General features: G+C 32.3%; 2 protein-coding genes across 3 annotated transcripts; both read left to right on the top strand.

Annotated features, from left to right (window-relative positions):
* The first annotated feature begins 2303 nt into the window (after positions 1 to 2303).
* Positions 2304 to 3297, top strand: mRpL12 (mitochondrial ribosomal protein L12). The gene is made up of 4 exons (XM_017899715.1): positions 2304 to 2420; positions 2645 to 2879; positions 2976 to 3107; positions 3181 to 3297. Exons 1-4 carry the CDS (start codon positions 2350 to 2352, stop codon positions 3295 to 3297), a joined length of 555 nt encoding a protein of 184 aa, XP_017755204.1. The 5' UTR covers positions 2304 to 2349.
* Positions 3298 to 4085: 788 nt separating this feature from the next.
* Positions 4086 to 7682, top strand: LOC108547245 (putative pyridoxal-dependent decarboxylase domain-containing protein 2). Of its 2 annotated transcripts, none has more exons than XM_017899678.1 (10): positions 4086 to 4159; positions 4281 to 4466; positions 4761 to 5174; positions 5247 to 5528; positions 5617 to 5679; positions 5762 to 5998; positions 6071 to 6415; positions 6504 to 6789; positions 6876 to 7133; positions 7214 to 7682. In XM_017899678.1, the coding sequence occupies exons 1-10, from the start codon at positions 4094 to 4096 to the stop codon at positions 7471 to 7473; spliced, it is 2397 nt and encodes a 798-aa protein (XP_017755167.1). In that variant the 5' UTR covers positions 4086 to 4093; the 3' UTR covers positions 7474 to 7682. The 2 variants fall into 2 exon arrangements, with proteins under 2 accessions (XP_017755167.1, XP_017755166.1); XM_017899677.1 differs by having other exon boundaries at positions 5608 to 5679.
* The last annotated feature ends 3069 nt before the right edge of the window (positions 7683 to 10751 follow it).

Below are 10751 nucleotides of genomic sequence, written 5' to 3'. Positions count from 1 at the left end.
ATATATATATATGTGTGTGTGTGTATATATATTTATAAATATACATATTACGCACAAGGCAAATAGCTTTGTGCATTATATATACCGCAATATGATAGTTATGATAGTACGCGAAAATTAAATAGTAACTTGATGAGATCCGATTAAGAGCCTGCATCCTGACAGTATTCAGAGAAACGTGAACGTAATCACGAAATCTACAGATTTTTAATTGCGTGTTAAAAGTAACTTATCTAACTAGATTATTCCATGTAAAAAGTAATACCAGAATCCATCTTTGAAATACTTTTCCTGCTTTTTCATTTTCACAAGATTTAGAGGGGAAAAAAAGAAAGAAGAAAGAAATTAATACAAATATAATAGATTTTTGAGACTTTCGAGGTATATTTAATTATCGTTAATGTAATTCTTTCTCTTCATCGAACCATTTTTACGAAGAACACTGCGTTTCAAATTTTCAAACGTTTCTTCCTAATCGGTGATACTCGAAGGAAAGTTTATATTTCTTACGTTTCTCACCATTTCTAATTTAAAAAACCTTACGGATCCGTCTTCGTGTCACAATTTCTAAACGTAGATCCTTCCAATTTAGCGACTACCTAGCGAGCTTAAATCATAATCGTATCAATGCGTAGAACAAAAATGAGTAAAACAAAGAAAATGGAAATGAAAAAGAGAAGAAAAAGAAAGGCAAAGATGCGGGTGCCTTTAAGATCTTGTTCAAGCTAGTCGTAACAATTAATCCGTCATATGTAAGGGGTATGTAACGGAACTCCAGGATTAATTATGTTCTTTTTTGCTACACATGAGAGAGCCAGACATCGAAAAAGCCTTATTATGATACATTAAATAACGAAACGCAGAAGTAATTATATAGGGCCAAGACTAATAGGATATAAGTTTTTTAACGTCACGCTACTCATGGTAGAATGTATAACTGTTCCGTAAAACAGTGATTTGTACCGAATCGTAGTTCTCAAGAAAGCGCACCATTTCTATTAAAATATTGACAGACAATTGATTCGTGGCTACCGACCCGTCCTTGAATCACGTTTGTACAGATTATTTCCTTCTTTCTCTTCTTTTTTAACTGCCTGCAACTATGTTATACAAATAACTCGAAGTACATCGCGTTGATTATATTTGTCTGCAATATTTATCTAATAATGTCGATAAACATGTTTCCTTCCTTCCGCATTGCTGCAGTAATGATAGATGTAAGAAAAAAAAAAAAAAAAACTGTTCATGCATTGTGGGAGTTGTGTAAAGTTAGTTTAGGACAATTGCTTCATTCACGTGTTCACATCATTCATGTCATGTTTCCTTGAAGAATTGTTTGCCGGTTGATGTAATATAATTTGTACTTTATTTAGAGGAAGATTGACTTATTTTACTATTACTGCAAGCTACGATTGTTGAAAGGACTAACTAATATTATTATATACAGATTGAAACTTTTTACTTACAAAGAAAGAGGTAAAAAGAAAACGGAAAAAATAAACGTACTAAAGAAATAATTAAATTTTAATAAAATACATCGTAAATTTTGTCTCGTGATGAAAAATTCGGCAAGTGATGAATATGACGCGTACCACAAACAATAAAACTTGTGTATTAGTAAAATAATCAATCGGAAAATTGTATAAAGAACTGTATTTTACAGTGGAGAATTGTACATTTTGTTGTATATTATTTTCACTCAATAATTGTTATATATTCATAATGATCTGTGTACTGTATTCACAACCTTCTATGTATTAATTTAAACGTAATAAATATTTCCATTTCGTAAAAAAACGCATTAGGATAATTATTACTCCTTACCAACAGGAAAATTTGATCCTTAGTCTCCTACAGTTTTTTTTATATTAATCTTAAACTTAATATGATATTGCATAGGTTTCTATTTTTATGTTTCAAATATTTTTTTAATTTAGTAAAGATATAAGGAATAAAATATTAACTTTTTCAAACTTACCGACATCATAAAAATTTATGAATAATAATTCTATAGGACGATCACTCGTTAATGGATCTAGAGCCGGTATCAGTACTCAAATACAATTTAAAATGGCAACAAAGATCCTATGTCCTCACAGGATAATTTAATGAATGTTTGCAATGATTGCATTTGCATACCTGTATGTATGAGCTGTAAAGTTTCAAGTGTAACGTTTTCTGAATAGGCGACACTGTCTTTCAGTTCATTAGGAATCAAATCACTCTATAGATGTCGCAGTTTGATTCGACTCTTTCGGTTTGTTTGTAGTTCTATACGTTCTTACTCTCGCTGATTAATTTTTACCGATAAAGTTGTAACTCAATAAATAACTAATAAACCACTACTAAATGAATATGATGAATACATTTCGATTTGTTTGTCAACGAAATATCCATCAAATTCGTCATTTTCACAAATGGTATGAATTAAAATTTTAGAAATACACAGTTAAGTGAAACGTGATTGTATAACCTCACTTTTCTGATACTTTTAGAAAGCATATATATTTTGTAACATTTTAAAAATAAAATATAATATACTATAATTAAACAAATTGAATTTTAAAATATGAATGATATAAGATATAAGATATATGAATAATAGTGGTTTATTCAATTTTATTTTAATTCTTATATTTTTTAGTATTATTCGACAAAATTCTGCTGCAGCAGTAAGTACTGCTACAGATAGCTTATCAGAATCTGTTTCTACAAAGGATGAATTAAAAGTTAGCTCTAAAGTAGAACTAATTGCAAATCAAATTGTTACATTGAATCTTATAGAAGTAAGACAGCTGAGTGATTTACTTAAAAAGCAATTAAATTTACCAGATGCACCTATAATGTCTATGGGTACTGTTAATGCACCAAAGCCAGAAGTATATATATTCCTTATGCAATAAGAATATTTTACAATAAAAAAAAATTATATATAATATTGTGTAATACTATAACATATAATATTATCATTTTAGGAAGATGAAGAAGAACAGCCTCAAATTGTACAGACCTTATTTAATGTTAAGTTAACTGGTTTTGATGAGAAACAAAAAATTGCTCTAATAAAAGAATTGAAAAACATATTACCAAACTGTAATCTAGTACAGGTAATTTCTATTAAATATATGTAACATTTTATCAAGGATATTTGGTTGTTTAATTGTACTTTTATCTATATAGGCCAAAAAGTTTGTGGATAGTGTACCAAATACAATCAAAGAGGATGTAGTAAAAGATGAAGCTGAAAAATTAAAAGAAGTTATCACAAAAGTTGGTGGAGTAGTTGAGATTGTTTAATTTTTTATGTAAATATAAACCTAAAAATTTATTACATACGTTTAGTAAAATTTTATAATAAAGTTTACACTTTATTATAACAATTGGTTAAAATAAAAATAAAAACAATATTATGTGTAAGACAGTTACTAAACAATTACCAGATTTTTAATATCCTATTATTTTTTGTACTCTAATATGAAGATTTCTAAGTCAATTTCAAAAGCAAAAATAACTACATATTTCAGTTCTAGTGTAAAATATACGAAATAGTACAAAAACCATAATGAAATAAAAAAGCTATAAACTTAATATCTTTGTTTCATTCCTTAATCCCGAAAAGGTTTCATAAATAGCAAGATAGAAAATAATATTAATTAAAAAAATTGCAATTATTAGCAAACATTATCCATTTTTTAATTTTATTCACAGTTAATCAATATTTTTTTATGTGTATTTGAACACGTATATTTAAATTAAAAGCACATGTGCATTGTTAAGTTGATTTGCATGCAAAGTACTGCATTTCAGTAAATCAACGAATTGAACTGACGCTGCGATAACAGTCATATCGATAAAATAAGGGACGTATCAACAAACTATGTCAGTACACTCTTTTTACTTTTCTATTTAATAATAGAAGAGAAGTACAAAATTTATGATTAAATTTCAAGAATAATATATTTTAAGACCATATATTTACAAAAAATCTATTTTTATTTGTAAAACGAAAATAGTAGGAAATTTTTTTGTTGGTCAACGAATCTAAATGGAACACGAATTGTGACGGTACTGCGCCACGACGACTATTGCCACGATGGCCGAGGAGACTGATACAAACGATAAAGCAACGATGGAAAGTATAGCGCAAAATATACTCGAGGTTCGTGTCAGCCGTGATCAGGACAGTGCGTGAGAACGTAATAGTGCCTTTCGAAGTCTCGAAAGAAATCTTGGTACCAGCAACACCATATTATCCCGGGCTTTTTCGATCATTTTGACAGGTCAGTACCGGAGGTGGATCTGCGTCGAACGAAGTAGCCGCATTAGAGTTTCAAGCTTCTCAAGTAATCTCGAGGCTCGAGGAAGCTGTAGAGAGGGCAGCCGATGGTGGCGGTACCACTTGGAACAATCCCTCGGGGTTTCTCTCGCAATCGAAAACTTCGGACGAGATATTAACTTTAATTCAGGTAAATACAACGCTAGCAGAAACCATTGATTAACAGCTATTGGTTGTTTCTCTTAGATTTGCGTCCTGATTGGTTGATACTATTACGATCTTGGCGACTACCCATCACGTGGATGTATGATTATTGCGAATCGGTTAACTGTTCTTATAGAATTATAAGCTGGCGGACTTTTTTAAAATTTTTGAAATTACCATAATGCCAGAAATCGTTAAATACCAGCAACTTTAACGGTATAAAGTTAAAAAAATGATACTTTTGAAAAAGCTGGAAATCCAAATGTAGTTTATTTTACAGGATTTAGTAATTCACGAAGACGCTCCACAACTAGTCAAAGACGGTTCAACGGAAACGGCAGCGAGTCAAATAACCACTTTACCGACATTAACAGAGCCAGCAAAATTAGCGTTAATTGCACACACTATTTCTGCTTACGCGCTTGCACTTCCAAAATCTCACGCTCAGAGACTAGCTGGTCGATTGGCCGCCGATACGACCAGATGGTTAAGTCATATCTTCCGTTTTGTCGATTGTGCCTCTTCATTTCACGAGGATCACCTGGAAGGTTTGGTCAGAGTTACAAGATTAGCTCTACACCGAAAGTATCCTCGATATATGGAGGAAGGTTTCACAGCCCTTGCAACTTCTCCACCTTTAATTTACAGTTCTGTGGCAGCACCTTTAGGTGTGGTTCAACACCTGTGCAAGCAGGTATATGAACTTATATTGCTTATGTAAAGAAAAGTGTAGACATGATCATATTATCTACATTCTACTTTATAGCTCTCTTTGCCACTCCATTGTGTAAGGCCCATCCCCCATAACACAATGTTCGGTTCCCGATATAGTATGGATGTGTCAGCACTGGAACGTAGATTGGTAGAAGATACACAGTCAAGTAGTGTGACACCGCTTCTGGTACTAGCAGAAGCAGGTTCAGTATTAACCGGACACTGCGATAATATTGCTAGATTACGTGCAATTTGTGACAAATATAATGTTTGGCTCCATCTCAGAGGTCATTCATTAGCTGCATTAGCATTAAATAATTCTGCAAAGGATTTGGTGTGTTCATATTTGATATTTATTTTCTAATATCCTTTTTACATTAAAAGTGTGTAATAAGGACATTTTTCATTTTTAGCCTTCGAAGATCGCAGATAGTGTTACATTACTTCTTGGAATATGGCTTGGTATACCATCCTTGCCAGTAGTTGTATCCTTTTAGATATATGTTCGAAAAAACTGTTTCAATATCATTGAAGATAATATTACATTTTTCCTTAATATATACATAGACATTATATAGATTAACAGATACAAAGGGAGGTCGTCCAACTCCGAGAGACACAACTTTATCTTTGGTTTCGGGTTTAATGACTGATTCGTTATCGAAACGTTTACCAACTTTGCCATTGTGGGCTGCATTGCAAGTCTTAGGTAGAGACGGTGTACATAATAGGTTGAAGAGATGTTTCTTAGCTGTGGAAGAATTATACAATAAACTTAAGAAATTTTCTTGTATAAGGATATTGGTAATTTATTTAAGCATCAACATCCTATTTCACATTGAAGTTTCAATTTATGTCACATAATTTATTTTTTAGAGTCAACTACCTGGCGGTGAAACAGGGTCCTACACTATAAACGAGCTTTTAACAAATCCCGTGAATAATCCACAGCTATTCGAAGCTGTGGCCAGTGCATTAGTATTCCAATTTGTGCCTGCGGATAGGGATCCACAGACAACAGAACGTGTTCCTCCTTATTACGACAAACTTAATTCCTGGTTAGGACAAATTCTACAACGAGACATCGAAAACGTACAAATAGAGCTGTGTGAAATAGAACATCACGGTATTGCTATTCGCATTTGTCCTTTAGAGAATCCAGAACAACCTCCTTCAACCGAGGATATAGATAATGTAGTAGCTTGTTTGGAACAACAGATAGTGAGTTTATTATAAATGTGATAGCTATACGTATTAGTTAATAACAAAATGATGATTTGTTAACTAATTATTGTAATTTGCTTAATAGGAGATATTACAAGCAACGGTTGAACATAAAGCAACATTTGTGCGATTGGTTTCGGAAAATGATTCTTTACATTTGGTAGAAATGCCTGGTTGGGCTGGTTTAGGCGGTGTACGATACGCACCTCCTACTTGGATCCATGTCATGACTGATCAAGCGAAAGAGGAATTGAACAGATTAAATACGCAGTTGGTTGAAGCTTTGCGGAACACAGATGCGGCATTTTCTTTAGGGGAAGGAGCCGATGGCTTAGCTTGTGTTCGATTCGGAATGGTTACGCAAGATACAGGTAAATCAATATTTATTTTCTTGCTCTTAATTTAAATTAGTATTACCTAATGTACAAATATAAAATGGAACAAATGTTTTCCACAGATGTGGCCGAATTATTATCTTTAGTTCTACAAGTTGGCCAAGAAGTGGAAGCAAGTTCTAAATTATTGGATACTATATCTGAAGTGGTAAAAAGAGGTATCGAAGCAGCGCAAACAGACTTGGAAAGAGAAAATGCAGAGAAATTATGGCAAGAAGGTATTCTTAGACATGTCCCTGTTGTGGGCACTTTTGTCAATTGGTGGAGTCCTCCATCAAAAGAAACTGGAGTTCGTGGACGTAGTTTAAATTTACAAGCTGGTACATACCTTTCATCTACAGATCATAATTCCTTTCAATTCATAGTTATTGTAAATTAATAATATTATTTTCAAATACAGGAGTCGTTGAGAGTACAGAAAACATTTACAAGTATCACATGCAGTTACAACCTAACTCCACGGTAATCAATGGATCTGGTGCTAGAACTCCACCACAGCCTCTTGTACAAACTCCAGTTGGTACAAGTAGTCAAAGTCACAGTCGTTCATCGAGCCATTCTAGTGTGCAGAGCGACAATAGCATCTCTGTGATCACAAATACTGCCTCTCATCCCCCTCTTTCACCAGTGAAAGAGGAATCTAACGAAGTGAAGTCGTAGTGAACCGAGAATACGGTTAATCGATAAAAAATTCAATTCATTAAATTCAAGTTTGCGGACTTGGCAAAGGAACAATGCTCTAGGTGAAACGATCGAACGTTTCCGGTAGAAGCTACCCTTTACATTCGCAGAGCACAGCAAAAGAATTAGCATCCCTAAAGCGATACGTTGAAGAGCTTGATAAGTTGACAAAGGTAAAGATGCGCTGTTCGCTGTCATCCTTTTCGCAATAAACTATTTTACGTTATTTTTCTGTCATTATACATAAATCGTATTATTTTTTCTTTTTTACCTCTTTTTTTGTTCTTTCTATCAATGATTTAATTTCAAAAGCATATTCAGAGTTTATTAAACATGGCTTATGTACTTACTAAACTGATAACGAGTAAGGAGGTTATTTTTACAATGAATTCATTTGATAATAAATATTAACTATTCCTCATTTCTTAAAACATTTCTCCCGTAGCACAATAATCTGATGCATATTTTATTATTTTTATGATGCAACTTTAAAAAGTTGATCCTATGCATTTTCAGTTAGTTGATATAATATTGAACAAGTATCAATATTATAATATAAAATTAAATAAATTAAACGATAAGCTAATTAAGTTTTCAATGACAGTGTTTTACACCGACTTTATGTGCACATATGTTCTCAATAAATTTTTCAACCAGATTTCCATTATAGTTTTGCAGTTTTTACATTCCGAACTGTTTTTATATTTATCAAACAAATTTTTTTATAAAGCACAACGTATATTAAGAATGGAAAAAGACATACATATAAATTCGCGATTACTTTGAGCATTTAAATCAATATTACGCACGCGTTGTAAAATTACGCGAGAAAGTTAAGCTTTCTTAAAGATCCAACAAAGCGGGTAAAAAAAGGAGTCACAATAATGTTCCGATATTCAAATGATAACCAAAGAGACACATAGGTTTACATTCAAATAATTCGAATTGTTACTATGTAATGATATGTAATTTACGGCGGAATAGGAATTTTGTCAAGTTTAAGAAAAAGAACAAAAGACGTTCATATTACTATAATATTCAATAAATTGTTGATAGATACATTGAATAAAAAAAAAAGAATTAAACTGTATGTATATTTATGTACTAAACTGTTGTAATAAAGTATTGCAATTAAATAAATAATTCGAGAATAACTTTAAGTTTTCAAACATTTCTTTAAATTGAAATTCAGATTTATTAAAGATTGTAAATTGTTCCTTCACGAAAAAACAATTTCAATGATTATCCTTAAAAGAAAATCTCGAGGTACACGTGTTTATTCTTTTTCTTTGAATACGGAAATACGAAAAAAATTTTAATTCAATTAAATTTAAATTAAATTCAAATACCTAAGTTATATAATATAGTAGGAGCAATGATGCTGAACGTACACAACCGTGGATCTTATGTTTTTTTATTTCTCTTTCCATAATATTCGTGTTACCATTACAATAGGAGGAATTAAGTCTGAAATATGGCAATTAGACGTAATTCGCAATGCACAAAAACGGTATCGATTAACGAGTTTCGTTTTGCTTTTTATATATGCCTCTCAAAGAATTCTCTTTACAATACACGCTTGAAAACGTTTCTTTTCGCGCGTACAAAAACACCATAGAAATCTTAAACTTACGTAAAGTCTCAATAGCCTCTGCACACTTTGTGAATAAATCTCTTTCGCACGTCGAGAGAGAAGAAATGCAAAAACAAAGAGCAACACCCTACAGCTTTTCGCGAATTAATATTTGGAGGCCTAAAGATTTCAGTTGCACTTCTTTTTTGGTCGAACGAACGAATATCGATGCACACTGAACGATCGTGTCAACATTTGTTCCTAGCAAGTGCGTACATTGTGTCTTGAACTGTACAGTGTGTGCAATTCAGTGCGATTTTTTCGATGGATCGATGTCTTAGCTATAATTTATGTGTGTGAAATATAAAATGATTACTTACTATTAAATGTAACATTATTCGATTAAATCCTGCTCGATATTCGTTTAGATAATGCTAAGAAATTTATATATTTATCGCAGAAATTTGACTCGTGAAATTATACACACTGTATAGCCTAGTGTATCAAACAAGTTTATCTGACGTAAATCTCAAGGTGCATAAAAAACATTTAGGTCTCCTAAATGTAACTTCAAAAAATTTATATCTTAATTAAATGAAACTTCAGCGAAAATTCGCAACGTTCGTTATTTTTTTTTTTTCTTTTAATTTATTATTCGTTTGATTTATTGAGATTAGTATTTAAAAAAAATCTATTTTATGTAAAGAGAAAGCGCACGTAGTAATAAGATATTATGTCGTGCGAAAGCGTCACTTTTCGAAAATCGATCGTACATTCGTTGCGAAGTCAGTTTCGAAAAATTAGCTCTTGCGAAAGTTGAAACACCTTATTCGATAATGTTATTTGATTTGTTTTTTCCTCTTATCATCTAACCCTTTTAATGTTCTTAATTGAATTAATTAAAAAGTTTTATAGGCCAGAACAATGCACCAATTAGAGAAGTTTCTTTACGTCCTATAGTCACACTATATTTCCACTATGTATATATATATATATATATCAATGCTTCTGAAAATAATTAATTCTCTCTCGCTCTCTCTCTATCGTACATTCGTACACACATGCTTGCATACGTACGTTTGGACTCTTAACCTCCATTTTTCTCTCTCACTCTTTCTCTCTCCCTTTCATACAATTACTGTATCAAAATGATGCGAAAATTAAATGCGATTGTACTCATTGGAAAAAGTAGTTCTCAACTTCATCTCGCACAGGTTCTTGTCCGATACGATAATACAAATTGACAAACGATTGGAATCGAAGTTTCGCCAACAATCGTCTAGACTACGCACTCGTATATTTATAATTTATCGATATTTCTAGTGTCACGTGAATTCCATGGATCGTTCCCCTTCTTTGAAGGATGAGGGTTTTCTTAGACTTTCATGTCAGGCCGATTATGATTCGATTATTCGAAAATATGTTTTCTGTGCAAGATACCTTTCCCCTTTCTAATACATATGATCCTCTCGACTCGCGTGTCTTGAATTGTTAAAATCTCTTTTTAGAAGATTTTTTTATAAAGTTTCTGTAGATCCGGAGAATACTGTATTGATCCCGTTTGCGCATTTTATAACAGTCTTAAACGACAGAGACGAAAGTTCGTGATTTTTCTTTCGACTGTCTCGTGTCAACCGTGTTCACAGTGTCCCTTCATTTGCTTTTTTTCCTTTGCTCCCTCTAC

This window comes from Eufriesea mexicana, unplaced genomic scaffold (assembly GCF_001483705.2).
Source record: "Eufriesea mexicana isolate 0111107269 unplaced genomic scaffold, ASM148370v2 scaffold925, whole genome shotgun sequence".
Lineage (NCBI taxonomy): Eukaryota > Metazoa > Arthropoda > Insecta > Hymenoptera > Apidae > Eufriesea > Eufriesea mexicana.
This window is presented reverse-complemented; position numbering and strand designations above follow the sequence as displayed.

Coding starts and splice junctions, on each gene's coding strand:
- mRpL12 (XM_017899715.1), top strand. CDS start 2,350: ATGAATATGATGAATACATTTCGATTTGTTTGTCAACGAAATATCCAT. Junction 2,421..2,644: donor ATTCGTCATTTTCACAAATG/GTATGAATTAAA, acceptor TATATTTTTTAG/TATTATTCGACAAAATTCTG. Junction 2,880..2,975: donor TTAATGCACCAAAGCCAGAA/GTATATATATTC, acceptor TTATCATTTTAG/GAAGATGAAGAAGAACAGCC.
- LOC108547245 (XM_017899677.1), top strand. CDS start 4,094: ATGGCCGAGGAGACTGATACAAACGATAAAGCAACGATGGAAAGTATA. Junction 6,416..6,503: donor CTTGTTTGGAACAACAGATA/GTGAGTTTATTA, acceptor TTTGCTTAATAG/GAGATATTACAAGCAACGGT. Junction 7,134..7,213: donor TAGTTTAAATTTACAAGCTG/GTACATACCTTT, acceptor TTTCAAATACAG/GAGTCGTTGAGAGTACAGAA.